General features: G+C 38.4%; 1 protein-coding gene across 50 annotated transcripts in view; it reads left to right on the top strand.

Moving 5' to 3' along the window:
• The window catches only part of R3HDM1 (R3H domain containing 1), a 194,255-nt gene that overhangs the window by 134,600 nt on the left and 42,428 nt on the right, over positions 1-17,227 (top strand). For all 50 annotated transcript variants that reach the window (XR_010129562.1, XM_019022125.4, XM_055380828.2 and 47 more), the window contains 2 exons: positions 10,583-10,737; positions 15,292-15,443. Coding sequence is in view for 49 of the 50 variants with exons in the window: in XM_019022125.4 (XP_018877670.1) it covers positions 10,583-10,737; positions 15,292-15,443 (307 nt within the window). In the remaining variant the exon portion in view is untranslated. The remainder of the gene's footprint in view (positions 1-10,582; positions 10,738-15,291; positions 15,444-17,227) is intronic.

A 17,227-nucleotide genomic window follows, 5' to 3' on the forward strand; every position in this document is an offset into this window, starting at 1 on the left:
CATTAATTGTAATACCTTTAAATCATGCATCGTACTCAGAAATAGGGATTAGACTTTAAGTGACATCTTTGGCCTAATATAATTTACCTGTTAAAAATTTGTGAAAGCTATTGCTTATTTCTTTTCCAAAGTGGATTTGGATGACAAATTCAGTTTGGTTTTGAGCTTATCTAAAAAGCTTAATGTTTTGAGCATACCAAACTCATTAGCAGAAGTCAAATATGTCTCTCCCTATTGCTACACAACTTTTTAGGGATATTGTTATATATGAAAGCATGACATCAAATGGACCTAATACACCTAAATGCGTTTGAAGCTACTTGGTCTCGATTCTTACCAACGATATAATTTATTTTTCCAAACGATGATGTTGTTGCATACCTGTGGAAAGCAAAATGATTCTGTGAAACTATACTTTTAGTTTTGCAACCATTTGATAACTTCAAGGATTATCAATGTATTATATCTTTAGTCTTAGCTTTCCAGATAACCCAGAATCATATGGTTCCAAGTTGATTAAGCTTTGTTACCAGCAGACTATGGTAGGATCCTGATGAACGACACTATGGAAGAAACTTGTTAGGATAAACAGTCTTCAATGTGTGCATATTGTTGACAGAATTTGAAGGCACAAATTTAAGAGTAACTAGGGTGTAAAAGGCGAGCAAAGAAAAGTCAGCACTACTGGGTAAGCAGGTGAGGGGGCTTATTGATAGGAGAGTCAGCTATGTCAAATAGGGACTCAAGGCACAAAGTCAATTTCTTTATTGACAACTTTCAATCCAAGTAATAGGAATTTTGTATTTGTAAATTACTAGGTAGTGGCTCTGGCTATTCTTGTTTTTTCATTGATTTCTGTGAGCATTTCTTAGTATGTATTGTGTGATTCAGCATAGATTCAGACATTGTATAATACCTACAAATCCACCTATTTCCCTTTTCCCTTCTCCATTAACCTGCCGCCACTGAAATCTGGAGCCAAATATATCTGGTAAGTACCCACAGATTTCCTTGAGTTGTATAGACTCTTCCATGGAATAGTTCTTTAAATAGCTGTGAGCAATAAACTCTGTGTGACTGTTTTTGTTAGAATTGGTTTTTGTATATGTATATGTTTATTTCAGGCACAGGAGTGAGAGAAGAGGGGATGATAGATGAGAAGGGATAATCAAGTGTGATGGCAATTGCATCTCCTTCGAAATACACCCATGGGGCTGGCTTTAGTTGAACTTGCCTACCTACTAAAATAGTGCCACAGACAGAAGCCCAAGATTATAAGCTTGAGGTTTTAACAATTTGGTCTTGTAGATGCCTAGTTACAAATAAATTTGGCTTTAGTAAAATGGCTCATCTTAAAAAAAAAAAAAAAAGAAAACTACCTTCACAGTGCTTCTATTGTACAAGCAGAGTCTGGAAAAAAAATTAATAGGTACTATTAAGTGAAATAACCTTAGATTCATGGGTATTCTAAGCATTTCTTTAATACTTTTTGTAATTTTTCTGATTATTTCTGTGTTATTAAGAATGCTTTCCTTTAGAACAAATGCTAGTTCAGATCACCTATATAAAATAAAATCAGCCTGTTAATGCCTGTTCAATACTTTTGTGCTGAGCACTGCATTTCCTTCCTGCTGTCTTCTTGGTTAAAGTGAGAGTTAAAAATAGAACATTCTGTGGAGCCCTCCAGGGAAGTTCCTGAACCATCAGTTTATATTGTCCTAGTTCTCTCAGCTTGCAGAATTGATTGTGCTTTCCTCTGAAAGTGCTGAAAGAAATGGGATAATATTGCAACAGTGCAGTCCTTTAACAAAGCAGAATGGTAGTGTTTAAAAAAAAAATATATATATATATATATATGTTGAGATCTGGATATTTATTTTGTTGTTTGGTATCACTTACTATTGGCATTTCTTACTTTACAAAATAGAGGCTTTCCCACAATATTGACGTACATTCCTACAAAACATATAGTGTTTTCCTCTACTTTCCAGGTTAAATTCAGATGTATCACAGGAAGAATTTTTTTTAATTCTAATATACTAAAATATACTTTTTAGTGAAGAAAGAATAATTTATGTGGTAGCCAAGTTGGAGTCGGGATACTGGAAATACTCTTCTTGTAGCATTTTTGAAACCTGTTGATACTTTTCATTCTCTAGAAATCTACTTCTCCATCCTAATCCTCAGCCTTCTCCCTCTTTTCCAGATCATTGGATTTTTCTTTCTCAAACTTGGCAGTCTTCAAACTATACTTTTGACACTATGAGAACTCTGTACCCACTCTTGCTTTTGTCTGAATAATTAGACAAGGAACCTAACCTACAAAACCACTTCTCTAGGTGTCACTCTGTAACGGTTCATGCCCAGCAGTCTGAAATTTCTTTGTTTAAACAAAAGTTCAGAGGAATTCATGAGCAACTTGAACAGTTCAAGATGTAAATTTTATTAAGCAAATGTACATAATGTGAGGCATACCTGTAATTAAATGATCCTTTATTTTATGTTAACAATTATTTTATTAATGATTTTGTCTTACATAGGCAAGAGTAAGGTTCTTATCTTTGATTAGATTAGGAGAATGATGTGGGCTTTTTTGTTTTTAGTGTTTTCCAGCTGAGTATTTCTAGTTTTGCTTGTGATTATAGTAATTTTAACCAATATAGATCCCAGTTTTATTTTCTTTTTCATTGGAACAAATGTTAGCCTGTTAATGCCTGTTGAGTACTTTTCTGCTAAGCACTGCATTAGAAAAAGACCAATAATCTTTTAGTAATCTTTAATGTTCTGCTCTTTAGAGAATATAATTCAAAATTATATACTTTTTAGCCAGTTGCTGTGTTGTATGTTGTAATTATTAGAATGAGTGATAAAACATTTCATCGTGATTTCTGGAAAAAAACATTCATATTCCTGTCCTAATGCCAGTCGAATTTCCCTCCTGGGGTACCGATCATACTGAGCATCAAATGTTAAATGACAATTTTAGTTGTGTTAGTTGAGAACGGTTCTTCAGACCCTGATGGCTTTCTACCCAGTGTAGTTTAAACCTGGTGAATTTTCCTGCCTTGGATGTAAAAATGAATGAAATGCTACTCAGTGGATGGAAAAAAGCCATTGCTTCACAGAACTTCAAGACTTCACCCATAAAACGTAGCAGCTGTCCTTGCACAAAATGTGTCCAGGTTAAAGCTGGTACTGCCCTGCTGAGTAAAGTCTGACTTCTTGGCAAAGCAGCCTGACTTTGTGGAGAAGACAGCCAGTATCTATGAAAACTCTGCTAGACTAATCTTGTATAGACTCATCTGGAATGTGGCAACAGACTTTTTGAGCAAAAGCAGCCTCCGAGGCAAAACAGCAAAACTAAAGCCCAAAGGGAACATTGGAGATTCACTTGGAAATACTCAGGCTGAGAGACAGAACTGTGGGATGTGGAACCTGAAATAGTGTCACTATTTGAGCCAGTTCTTCTCCTTCCCAATTGTCTTTCTTTATGTTTTAATATTTTTAGAGATGGAGTCTCACTGTTTTGCCTAGACTGGAGTGCAGTGGCCCTTCCTAATTGTTTAATACAATTTATGCGTATAATCTAATTATAGTGAGGCAAGGAAGTGTAACTTTGAAATACATCAGTAGTAAACCACGCATCTTGGGGGTAGTGGACAAACAAAGGGAAGGACTGTTCCTCCCACAGAGAGGACATTGTGGGCTAATCATATGCTTATTTACACCTGCTCTTTTTTAAAGCCCCCAAGTTCATGTGGCTACCATCTGAACTAACTACCCAAAAATTTTCACTCTGATTCCTATTTTGAATAACATGCTTATACTCACCAATAAATCTTTAGTTCAAATGAACGAAAAGTTTCCTTGTTGATTGACATTATTTCCAGTAATTATCTGTTTTCCTGTAATTAAGTTTATCTTGAGACTTAGGTATGTTAAGCTACAGTAAAGTCTTCATTAACCAAAATTATCAGAAAATGAAGCAAGACCAGGTTCTGCTTATTTGAACAATATTACTGTAATACTTTTTCTTCTTCAACATGTGTTCCTCAAAAAAGTAAATTTTAGAATCAGACAGCTGTGTGCAGCTCCCAGCTACACATTTGATAGCTGTTGATCATAGAGAAGGTATGAACCTCTCTGTGCCTTTTGTTTCCTCAGCTGAAAAACAGGGATAATAATTGTATCTATTTCATAAGATTGTGAACACTAAATGAGTTAACATATGTAAAGTACTCAGAACAGTGCCTGAAACTTAATAAATATCATTTGAGTCTTAGGTATTAAGATTAGTTTGTGTGACTGGACGCAGTGGCTCACCCCTGTAATCCCAGCACTTCGGGAGACTGAGGTGGTCCAATCACCTGGTGTCAGGAGTTCAAGACCAGCCTGGCCAACATAGTGAAACCCCATCTCTATTAAATATACAAATATTAGCTGGGTATGCTGGCACGCACCTGTAATCCCAGCTCCTTGGGCAAGAGAAGCACTTGAACCCAGGGGGTTGAGGTGGCCATAAGCCGAGATTGCACCACTGCACTCCAGCCTGGACGACAGAGCAGACAGAGCAAGACTCAGTCTCAAAAAAAAAAAAAAAAAAAAACGCCAACAAAAAAGATTAGCTTGTGGTATCATTGAAGCAAAGATAATTATATTTTAAATGAAAATTTTAATTTAAAATGAAAATATAATTTTAAATTATATTTTAAGTGAAAAGACAGGGATTTGGGGCCAAATTCTAGAGCAGACACAGGAAGCTGACAGAGTTTGCTCTAAAATGTTTATATTTTTTGTCCTTTTAGCTACTCAACACATGCCTTCATCCTGAAAGTACAGTAAAGATCAGTTGAGTTGTTTGATGTTAAACTTGAGGTCTAAATATGTTTTGAAGAAAATTACTTAAATACTTTCTTCCCATACATTGTAAAATTTCTATTGATAAGATGTGGAAGCATTATATGAAGAAAGATTTTGAAATAGTCTGTGTCATATAACACCATTTCTATAAATAATGAAAATGAATATATATGTTGCCCTCTGCATGGAAAATTAGGCTAGCCACATATAAAAATGTAAATGGGGAGTATCTATAAGTGATTATTTTCCCATATAGACTTTTTTCTATGTTTGTATTTTTTTCCAAATTTTCTACTATAAAAATCTTTTTTATGCTCTATAAGGTTTTTATAAAAGATATTAAGTCTACATTTTTAAAAATATTCAGGCCAGGTGCCGTGGCACACCGCTATAATCCCAGCACTTTGGGAGGCCAACAGGGGTGGATCACTCTGAGCTCAGGAGTTCAAGACCAGCCTGGGCAACATGGCTAAACCCTGTCTCTACTAAAAATACAAAAATTAGCTAGGTGAGGTGGCGCACACCTGTAATTCCAGTTACTCAGGAGGTTAAGACAGGAGAGTCGTTTGACCCAGGAGGCAGAGTTTGCAGTGAGGTGAGATTGCGCCACTGCATTCTGTCCTGGGCGATAGGGTAAGACTCTGTCTCAAAAAATAATAGTAAATAAATTAAAAGTAAAAATATTCAAATAATACCTTCATTACAAACTTTACATACTAGATATAAAGTTAAACAGTTTGTATTCTTTCTTTGAGTCCTTCCTAAGCACTTTGAGGCTAACTATATGGAATCTGTGATTTAGCTGCTGTACAGTTTTCTAGGAGAGACTTAATGAGTGATCTAGAAATTCCAGTCTGATGTGATTTGTATTCGTGGGAGTGTCATTTTAATGAAAAGGTGATTAAATGTGTTTAATCTTGTAAACCAGTGTTACGTTAAAATTTATTTTTTTATTTTAATTTTTATTTTTTTAAGATGGAGTTTCGCTCTTGTTGCCCAGGCTGGAGTGCAATGGCGCGATCTCAGCTCACTGCAACCTCTGCCTCCTAGGTTCAAGTGATTCTCCTGCCTCAGCCTCCCAAGTAGCTGGGATTACAGGTATGCGCCACCACACCTGGCTAATTTTGTATTTGTAGTGGAGATGGGGTTTCACTATGTTGGTCAGGCTGGTCTTGAACTCCTGACGTCAGGTGATCTACCCACTTCAGCCTCCCAAAGTGCTGGGATTACAGGTGTGAACCACCACGCTGGCCCAATGTTACCTTAAAATTTAAATTCAGGCTGGGCGCCATGGCTCATGCCTATAATCCCAGCACTTTAGGAGGCCGAGGCGGGCAGATCACCTGAAGTCAGGAGTTTGAGACCAGCCTGGCCAATATGGCGAAACCCTGTCTCTACTAAAAATACAAAAATTAGCTAGGCGTGGTGGCACACGCCTGTAATTCCAGCTACTCGGCAGGCTGAGGTATGAGAATTACTTAAACCCGGGAGGTGGAGGTTGCGGTGAGCCAAGATGGTGCCACTGCACTCCAACCTGGCCAATAGAGTGAGACTCTGTCTCAAAAAAAAAAAAAAAAAAAAGAAGGCATACACAAACCATGAGAGAACAACTAACCAGAAATGTTTATGTTACCTGTAGAGTTTTACGAGATGTGGCATAAGAGAATGGACAAAATCGTGAAGGGATTAATAATTAAGATAGATTCTTAGCGAAGGCATTTTTTTAAGTGCTTGGCATCATTTTTTTTAATAGCTCCACTGTGTTCAAAAACTCAATCCTAGCTTATTTATGCTACTTCTGAATGAAGTCCTGAGATGTTAGTGTTTTTTCTCCTTTCACAGTCTTTAAAATCTAGAACTTCCTGGTAGTTCTTATCACTCTTCTATGTGTAAAACCTTTGCTTCTTCACCAGTATTCTGTTGTACCTTCATCTTCCACTTATCACTTCACATACCTATTCATTCATTCATGACTATTCCCCATTAAAACATATTAACTGTCTTACTTTTTCCAAACCTTTTATTTTTGCTGGAATGAGCTTTTCCTTTAAGTCCAAGCCCAAATGTCACTACCTTTATAAATATCAGTCAGGACTAATTTCTTCCTCTTTTTTTCATAAGACTCTATTTATACTGCTATCCTCATACGGTATGGTGGCTAAAACTGCCTAATTTCAAAGATAGGGACCATGTCATATCTATCTTTATCTAACCCAGATGGTGTCCTTTTTACTACTATTTGTAACAAATGACTAGATGCTGAGATCAACTGTTTTATATTTCATGTCAAATTTTCAAAATGTACGTGGTGTTTGTAAGAGAGTGCGTGTGTGTGTTTGTGTGTGTGCTTGTGTGTGTGTGTTTGTGTGTGTGCTTGTGTGTGTGTGTGTGGCAGTTAGTGGGCATGGATATTAATGGAGATTAGGCTGCTTTAAAGAATAAGATACCAGGCCAGCCATGGTAGCTCTCGCCTGTAATCCCAGCACTCTGGGAGGCTGAGGTGGGCGGATCACCTGAAGTCAGGAGTTCAGGACCAGCCTGTCCAACATGGTGAAACCCCCATCTCTACTAAAAATACAAAAATTAGCCAGACATGGCAGTGCGCGCCTGTAGCCCCAGCTACTGGGGAGGCTGAGGCAAGAGAATCACTTGAACCCAGTAGGTGGTGGTTGCAGTGAGCCAAGATTGCACCACTGCACTCCAGCCTGAGCGATAGAGACTGCATCTGAAAACAAACAAACAAAAAGAATAAGATACCATTGGAAATTTACTCATGCAGCTTTCATGATGTAACCAGGCATGGTGGTGCACACCTGTAGTCCTAGCTCCTCAGGAGGCTAAGGTGGGGAGGATTCATTGAGATGAGGAGCTCGAGGGTACAGTGAGCTGTGAACATGCCACTGCGCTCCAGCCTTGACAACAGAGTGAGACCGTGTCTCTAATAAAACAAAACAAAAAAACAAATTCCATGACGTAGAGTCCTGCTGACCCCATATTAAATCACTACAACATGGTTTCTATAGGTATTTATTGAAAGCCTTTTGTCTCAGACCTTTTATCGTAATAGAGAATTTTAAGCAGGAGACCTCCAAGACGAGTCTTGTAAAATTGTTAAATTTAGATAAGTAAAAAAAATCAGGCCTGGTACAGTGGCTCACGCCTGTAATCCCAACACTTGGGGATGCCAAGGCAGGCAGATCACCTGAGGTCAGGAGTTGGAGACCAGCCTAGCCAATGTGGTGAAACCCTGTCTCCAGTAAAAATAGAAAAATCAGCTGGGCGTTATGGCATGTGCCTGTGATCCCAGCTACCTGGGAGGCTGAGGCGGGAGAATCACTTGAACCCACGAGGTGGAGGCTACAGTGAGCCCAGATTGTGCCACTGCACTCCAGCCTGGGCAACAGAGTGAGACTCTGTCTTAAAAAAAAAAAAATCAGAAGCACATTTGCACATACATTGGCCTTGTTTTTGCTTTTTAAAGCTTTCTTTGAAGGCAACCTATAACCTTGAATATTTCTTGAATAGACTACAAAAGTAATATGCATAACATTTTTAGTTTCTTAGGGGGGTATGACTGTTTTAAGTCAAATTATTTTAAGTCAGATTATATACAGTGATTTCTGCCAGATATATACAGTTTGTTTTCATTTTAGTAAACAAAAATTCTGCCAAGTCTGTCATAAGAAGTTATTATTCCAGTCTATACAGAACCCAAATTCTGATGCTGCAGTAGACATGTGTATGTGTTGAGGTGGCATTTCCAACACAAAAAAAGGTCTCATGTTCACATTTCATTTCCATTCCTGTGTTATTTTTTAAGGGTGGAAATTTGTCATTGTATGTTTTAATGGTGTTTGGAATTTGGGGTATAAATTTGAAATACTTGTCATTTGATGAACTGAAAATAGTGTTAAATGTTAATTGTTAGATTAAAAAGGAAGAAGTTTATTCTGTTCTCTGCCTTTACCTGCCTGTAAGTTTAAGTAGTATAGGAAATTCACAAGGAATAAAGGTTTAGAAAACAGCATATTATCAATCACTTTATTACAGATGAGAACTAGAATACACAGTATTCTATTTTTACAAAGTTAGATTGGTGAGAAGGAAGTCATTGGAAACATGGCCATAAAGTAGTTTTGCCATAGAAATAACGTTTTACAAAAACCCTTCACTGTTAAGGGATTCACTATAACTGAATTTTTACTTTGGTTTTGGTTTTTTTCTGTGTTTTTGGTTTTTTGTTTGTTTGGTTGGTTGGTTTTGTTTGTTTGTTTTTTGAGACAAGGGTCTTGCGCTGTCGCTTAGGCTGGAGTGCAGTGGCACTATCTTGTATTTTTTTGTGGAGACAAGATTTGGCCATGTTGCCCAGGCTGGTCTCAAACTCCTGAGCTTACCCACCTCCATCCACCCAATCCTTCCATCTCCCAAAGTGCTGGGATCATAGGTGGAAGCCACCACACCTGGCCAAGATTTTTAGTTTCTTAATTTTAATGTGTTGCTTTGTTACTGGATATACCTTGTGGTTATATTTTTAAAGAAGATAGATGCTAGATTTTATTCGATTATTTGGTCCTTGAGCAGAATTATTAAGGCTACCAGACAACTACAGTGATGCTGCTGTCTATAATCAACACTTGAAATTGCCATGTCTGTTGCTTTAGGAATTAGTGAGGATATAAATGAAAACTGATAACAAAATGTATTTATGGTGTTATCAGGGAAACAGTTTCATTGCCCTTTAGCTGTTAAAGTCTGTATAGGTGGTGTTCTAGTTCAGTTCGTCTTTGTAAAAACTTTTCAGTACTCTGAAGCTAGATGATTATTTTTATCTAGTTCTTTAAAAAATAAAAAACTTTGTGGGTAGCATCTAGTAATTTACATGAGTCTTTAGCTAATTAGTATACCTGAAAGAATCCTCTTAGGATCAGGAGACAAAATACAATTCGTATTCACTACTTAGAGCTTATCATTGTAGATTCTTGTTAAGTAAATAAGTTTACTTGATAAAAGTAAATTTGTGCACTTAACTTACCACTTAAATTACGAACAGTCAGTTTAGGTGTTTGCTTTGTGACCTTGAGCAGATTACTTGATTTGTTTAATGATCTGTCAAGTGACCTTAATCATACAATGAAGAAATAATCTAAAAAATTACAGTATAACTCCATTTGCCTGTGTCTTTCACACATTCAAAAGTGGCTCTCTCCCCTGCCTTTTTTGTTTTAATCCCCAGCAGGGACAGTTTCATGGGAATGGAACCTCTGCAGATGCATAGAGCCCCATGCTTGTGTTAATATTCTGTTGTTACCAACTTGAAATTCTTAATAGTTTTTTTTTTTTTTTTAACAAAGGGCCCTACGTATTTTCCATTTACTCTGGGCTCATGTTATGTAGCAACTCCTGGTCCTGAGAAACTAGTTGTCATAATCTATTGTAATATGCCCTGAATAGTAATTGTCCTATGTTATCTAAGTGTGTGACCCTATAATCTTTGCAATTGTAGAAGAAATCTTTGTAGGCAGATTTTATTTCAATATATTTTAGTGAGGGAATGTAGGTAACTTGGGCTAAAATGTTATTTCATAATAGATGGTTTTAGGGGCTTACCATTTAATCAAAATTTTATCATTTTAGAGCATAAAAGTACTCGCTTAAATTTTTTTTTAAATCTTACTGGATGAAATGAATTCAGAGCAGGATTTAACTCATTGTACCATTACAGGTTATCAAGTTATACCCAACCAGCAGCAAAATTACCAAGGAATAGTTGGAGTTCAGCAACCCCAGAATCAGAGCCTAGTCAGTGGCCAACCCAACAGCATTGGAAATCAGATTCAAGGAGTGGTCATCCCCTATACTTCAGTGCCAACATATCAGGTATATTGTCTCTTTTATGTACTTTGGGTAGAGATGGTTTCGAATAAATTAAGTGCACAACTACAATACATCTTCTATGCTCTCCTTTTAATACATGAAAAACACTTCTGTAATATACAACTTTATAGTCTTAAGAGTTTTATTAGTCGTAGAAGCTTGGTTTTATCCTCATTTTATTGCATTATTCATTTATTAATGTTTAGGATCTGAAACACATTGATATTGGCAAGTAAATATTGTCTGGCATTGTCTTATGTTTCCAGCAATATAGGTAGATGAGCAAATGTCTTATTCTATTCCTCATCTCTTTAGAAAGTCCTCATTGCTGGGAGAGAGGAATAGGAGGGAAAATAGAGGTTAGTGGTAGATATTTGAAATAGTGAGATACAGTATAGACCATGAATCTGTAGTTATAGAATAGGGAAGTATGTGCAGTTTCCTGTGCTGTGACTGATTTTTTTCCTTCCTTTCCATCCCAAAAAGCGATGATATGTCTCATATTTTAAATTGTTGTAGATATTAGGCCAGGCACAGTGGCTCACACCTGTAATGTCAGCATTTCAAGAGACCTAGGCAGGCAGATTACTTGAGATCAAGAGTTCCAGGTCAGCCTGGCCAACATGGTGAAACCCTGTTTCTACTAAAAACACAAAAAATAGCTAGGCAAGGTGGCGGGGCCTATAATTCCAGCTACTCGGGAAGCTGAGACAGGAGAATTGCTTAAACCCAGGAAGTGGAAGTTACAGTGAGTCACCACTGCACTCCAGCCTGGGCAACAGGCAGACTCCATCTCAAAAATAAAAACAAAATGCTACAGATTTTAATTTATAGTTCTAAAGCAGAAATACCTATTATTTCATGAATAAGCACATGTCTTCAATATAATATGACACGTTTTTCAAAAATTTGTTTTACCTTTATATTTATGGAGTAACTTGCAAGAGGGTTTATTTTATTAGCCTCATTGTTTTTCATAGCTGAGTCTGATTTTAAGAACTCCAGGCCAGGGCCAGGTGCAGTGGCTCATGCCTGTAATCCTAACACTTTGAGAGGCCAAGGTGGGTGGATCACTTGAGGTCAAGAGTTCGAGACCATCCTGGCCAACATAGTGAAACCCCATTTCTTTCAAAAATACAAAAACTAGCCAGGCATGGTGGAAGGCACCTGTAATGTCAGCTACTCAGAAGGCTGAGGCAGGAGAATCACTTGAACCCGGGAGGCGAAGGTTGCAGTGAGCTGAGATTACACCACTGCATTCCGGGCTAGGTGACAAAGAGAGACTCCGTCACAAAAAAAGAGAGAACTCCAAAGACCACTTTCATTCATCTCAACAAGGAGAGAATAGCCTAGTTGGGAAGATAGGGAATAGCCTAGTTGGGAAGATAAAATACACGTATTTTGTGTATTTTATCTGAACACATGTAAACAAATTGGTGATAGTGTACAGATTAGTAACTGAGAGGATCATGAAATACAGCAATGAACAGGTTAAGGACTTGATTTGAAGCCTTCTGGGAAGTTAGAAATCTTTAGCTCTTCAAAGAAAATGATGGGCGTAAATTGGTTAAGATGACATTCTGAGAATGAAGAAGGATATAAGCAAAGGTGCAAGCATATTCCATATAATTTCAGAAAATTGAAATTAAAGTGTGAAATGTGAGGTTGTCAAATGTTGTTGAGCACCAAAGTGTATGTCCACTTTTGAGAACCCTTCACCATAGAACACATCTACAAAAGAAAGAAAAGATACTTCATGAAAACTGGGCTTTCCATCTTCATTTTCTCTCACATCCCCCATGCTTCTGACCCCTTCTCCTCCATCCTTGAGCCTAGGCACATGAGCCTGCCCTTTGTCTGTTTCCCCATAGTTAAGCATTAAACAGGATTGACACCAAGCCTGAAGCCTTCCTTTCTCAAAGACTCTGGTTCTACTATCTAATCCAATACAGAGTTCAGCGTGTAAGATCTGCCCTTAATCTTTGGGGGCTTACATCTAGTAAGAGAAATGTCATTTTTAAACAAATTACAGCCTAATTAGTATAGTTTTTTTTTAACTAGCTGGATATTGAAAATATTCCAGAGCTAAGGTAGTGGTCATAATTTTTACACCATACATTTTTACATTTTAACATTATTTTCTCATTGTATTTAATGTAATTCTCACATTGGCTGAATATTGTAGGAAGTATTGCTCTGGCCAGCAATCAGTAATAGTCATCTGCTTTAAAGTATGGCTCCTACTACATTTGATAAACAAGCTAGGTAGTGATAAACTGTTATCTAAAAAATAAGCCAGAAAAGTCATCTGTCCTACACCTCCTGAGTCAGAGGGCATGGGTTTGAATTCTGACATTCCCTCCAGTGTATTCTATGCCTGTACACTCTCTAGTAGTGGTCGGTCGCTTGCTCTCTCTCGCTCGCTCTCTCTCCCCCTCCCTCCCTCCTTCCTTCTCTTTGTTTTTGAGACAGAGTCTTGCTCTGTCACCCAAGCCAGAGTGCAGTGGCGCGATCTTGGCTCACTACAACCTCTGCATCCCAGGCTCAAGTGATTCTCATGCTTCAGCCTCCCGAGTAGCTGGGATTACAGGCGCATGCCACCACGCCTGGCTAATTTTTGTATTTTTAGTAGAGACGGTGTTTCACCATGTTGGCCAGGCTGGCTGGAACTCCTGACCTCAAGTGATCTACCCTCCTTGGCCTCCCAAAGTGCTGGGATTACAGGCATGAGCCACTGCACCCAGTCAGTCATTACCTTTTAAATCATAGAGCCAGGTATAGGGAACAGTGAAGTGATTCTGGAACTGAGTTTCTGGAGCCACAGGGTTTGAATTCTGACTTTCCTACTTACTAATCTAAGGTCTTACAGCTAGTAAGTGGGAAAGTCAGAATTCAAACTCCTGCCCTGTATTTACCCATCTATAAAATAGATGATAAAAGTACCTTCAGGCCTGGCACAGTGGCTCATGCCATCTCTCCTGAAAAATACCTTCTTAGGTTGTTCAGAAGCCTTAATGAGATAATACACATAAAGCACTTAGAACAGAACTTAAAACATGGCAATAAGTACCCAATAATGTTAACCCTCCCTATCATTACTATTATTAACGTCGTCATCATCATCAGTGGTTATAGTGGTTATACTGGCTTTTTTTTTTTTTTTTTTTTTGGAGACAGAGTCTCACTCTGTCACCCAGGCTAGAGTGCAGTGGCTCATTCTCAACTCACTGCAACCTCCACCTTCTGGTTCAAGCAATTCTTGTGCCTCAGCCTCCTGAGTAACTGGGACTACAGGCACGCGCCACTACTCCCGGCTAATTTTTGTATTTTAGCAGAGACGGGGTTTCACCGTGTTGTCCAGGCTGGTCTCGAACTCCAGAGCTCAGGCAATCTGCCCACCTCGGCCTCCCAAAGTGCTGGGATTATAGGTGTGAGCCACTGCGCCCAGCCCGGCTTTCTTTTTTTTTTTTTTTTTTTTAAATAAAGATCCTTCAGGCCATTGAATATACATTGGCTTTATTTAACAAAATCACTGTAATCCAACTCTAATATTGAGGTACATTTGTAAATTAAGAACCCTTTATGCCTGTGTTGTTTCTGTCTTAGAAACTGCAGAGAGTGGCAATACAGAATTGTGTTCGTGTGATTTCATTTAGATGATATAGAAAACAGAACTGAAAGATACACTGTTTACTGAATGCCTACTATAACTAGATACTTTAGTTGTGCTATCTCATAATGGAAATAATACCTCCTTTGTAATGGAGGTGGTGTTTCCATTTCTTCTGATAAGAAGCTAAGGAGCCTCACAATAGTCACTTGCCCAATATCACTTAGATAGACGGCTGATATCACATGTAGGTATTTTAAGCACCAAAGCTCTCACTTTTTATGACCCACTGCGTCTCACTGCCATCCTGCCCTATTTTTACTTAGTTCTACCTGAGGTAAACTGTGTTACTCCTTCTATATCAAATGGCCATCCTTATGTGGAAAGTTTCTTTTTCATAATTTAACCTTTTCACAATTTAATGCATCAGCCTACAGGAGATACATTTACAAATGCTAGCCAGAAGCAATAGCTGACATAGAAATAAAGTGGTAGTGCTGTGGCTAACAGGAAAGCCTGTTGGCAGTGTTAGCTTATTTCTGACTGCTCATGCTTTAAAAGTTTATGGTGGCTGCTGGGTATGGTGGCTCACTCCTATAATCCCAGCACTTTGGGAAGCCAAGGTGGGCGGATCACTTGAGGTCAGGAGTTTGAGATCAGCCTGACCAACATGGTGAAACCCCATCTCTACTAAAAATACAAAAATTTGCCGGGCATGGTAGCGCATGCCTGTAGTCCCAGCTACTCAGGAGGCTGAGGCAGGAGAATTGCTTCAACCCAGGAGGCAGAGGTTGCAGTGAGCCAAGATTGCACCACTACACTCCAGCCTGGGCAACAGAGCAAGACTTCATCTCGAAAAAAATAAAGTTTATGGAGGTTGAAAACATAAACATTTGCAAGGCTTTGAAAAAAACCTTTTTCTCTTGAAATTGTCTTTCAAATTTTAGGTTTCACTGCCTCAAGGTTCTCAAGGAATTCCCCATCAGACTTATCAACAGCCTGTTATGTTCCCTAATCAGTCTAATCAAGGATCTGTGCCCACAACAGGAATGCCTGTTTACTATAGTGTCATTCCACCTGGTCAACAAAACAATTTAAGGTGAGTATGACTGAGTAACCTAATCTTCCAGCTTCTCATTGTTTACCAGGATTATGGTCTGTTGCTAGTTTTAAAGTTGACTAAGGGGCATTACTTGAGAACATTCTCTAATGTAGAATAGAAAAAAACTATAATACAGTATACTTTTTAACATATTTCTTTCGGCTAGGTACGGTGGCTCACGCCTATAATCCCAGCACTTTGGGAGGCCAAGGCTGATGGATCACCTGAGGTCAGGCATTCGAAACCAGCCTGGCCAACATGGTGAAACCCCGTCTCTACTAATAATACAGAAGTTAGCTGGTCAAGGTGGCGTACGCCTGTGATCGCAACTGCTCGGGAGGCTGAGGCAGGAGAATCTTTTGAACCCGGGAGGCAGAGGTTGTAGTGAACCAAGATTGCGCCGTTGCACTCCAGCCTGGGCAACAAGAGTGAACTTCTGTCTCCAAAAAAATATATATGTGTATTTCTTTCAGTAAAATCAGTACAAGGAAAGCAGTCCATATAAAAGCTAAAGGCAAGTCAAATCTCTCTTGTGCCTAAAAATTAGGCCAATCTTCTGTTACTCACACAAATGGAGTAACAGTTGGAGTGTAATATTTAAGGTTTTTATAGGGGTCTGGAAAAATGGTATTTCCTGTGTATAACTTTAGCAGTGAAATATCTTGCTGGAATATTTCAGGCTTTGGGAAGCTCATTTTTCATCAGTAAGGGAGGGAAGGCATGTAAGAGAAGTAAATGATAGTAGTTCTACATTAAAGCAAGTCATGAAGTATTCCATCAACAGAAATGTCTCTGACAAGCCATGTGTTGAAAATACTAATCTTTCATTGAATTGGGTCCCTTTAGTTCATTGTTCAGAATGTATTACCAAACCATTCATTTATTCTCGTGGCATCCCTGTGTTACCAAGTCCATTCTGCCTGCGTATAGCAAGCCAATCACTGTGACAACGGGTTTTGCAAAAGAGAAAATATTTTATTCACAAGGCTGCTTGTGAAAGGAGATGGGAGAACAAATCTCAAATCCGCCTCTGAAAATAGGGCTTGTGGGTACTTAATTTTAACATTATTTTCTCATTGTATTTAATGTAATTCTCACATTGGCCGAATGATTGTAGGAAGTATTTATCTGGCCAGCAATCAATAATAGTCATCTGCTTTAAAGTATTTAAAGTAGGGTGGTCTAAAGTGTGAGAAAATGTGATTGATGGGTGGGAAGGTTGATTGGCAGGTTGGAAAGATGAGGTAATTGGAGTTTCTGCACAAGCATAATCAAGCTACATGGTTCTTCATAGGACGTGTGTGCAGAAAATGGCGTTAGCATGATCTGAAGGTGGAGTAGTTTTAGGCCCTCTGACGCCAAAAGGTCACTCTCTGGGCACCTGTGCAGGCCTAGTTAAAGGGTTCATGATCTCAACCAGCTTGGACTGGACATGAGCTGCCCCCTGGATCCTGAAAAACAGCTTTAAATACCTGTTATACAGTTACCCACAGTCAGAAATGTTATCTATAAGGAAAACAGTGGGAGTTTAGTTATATACTGCTTGGCCACATGACTTGCTAGTGGGAGTTTTAAGATTAGCTAATCCCAGCCCCTTTGATGCAAAACTGCTACACAATGAAAATAGAAATATGTACTTGGTTAAATTTCGCATTTGTTGTGTGAGTTTAAATTTTATAAATAAGGAAAAAATACTCCGAATCTGAGTTTTTTACCCTGATAAATCTAAGTTTGGGATCTAGAATGCCAATTCAGTTTCCAAACTGTCAGTTAGAGGCAGA

Source organism: Gorilla gorilla, chromosome 11 (assembly GCF_029281585.2).
Source record: "Gorilla gorilla gorilla isolate KB3781 chromosome 11, NHGRI_mGorGor1-v2.1_pri, whole genome shotgun sequence".
Taxonomy (NCBI): domain Eukaryota; kingdom Metazoa; phylum Chordata; class Mammalia; order Primates; family Hominidae; genus Gorilla; species Gorilla gorilla.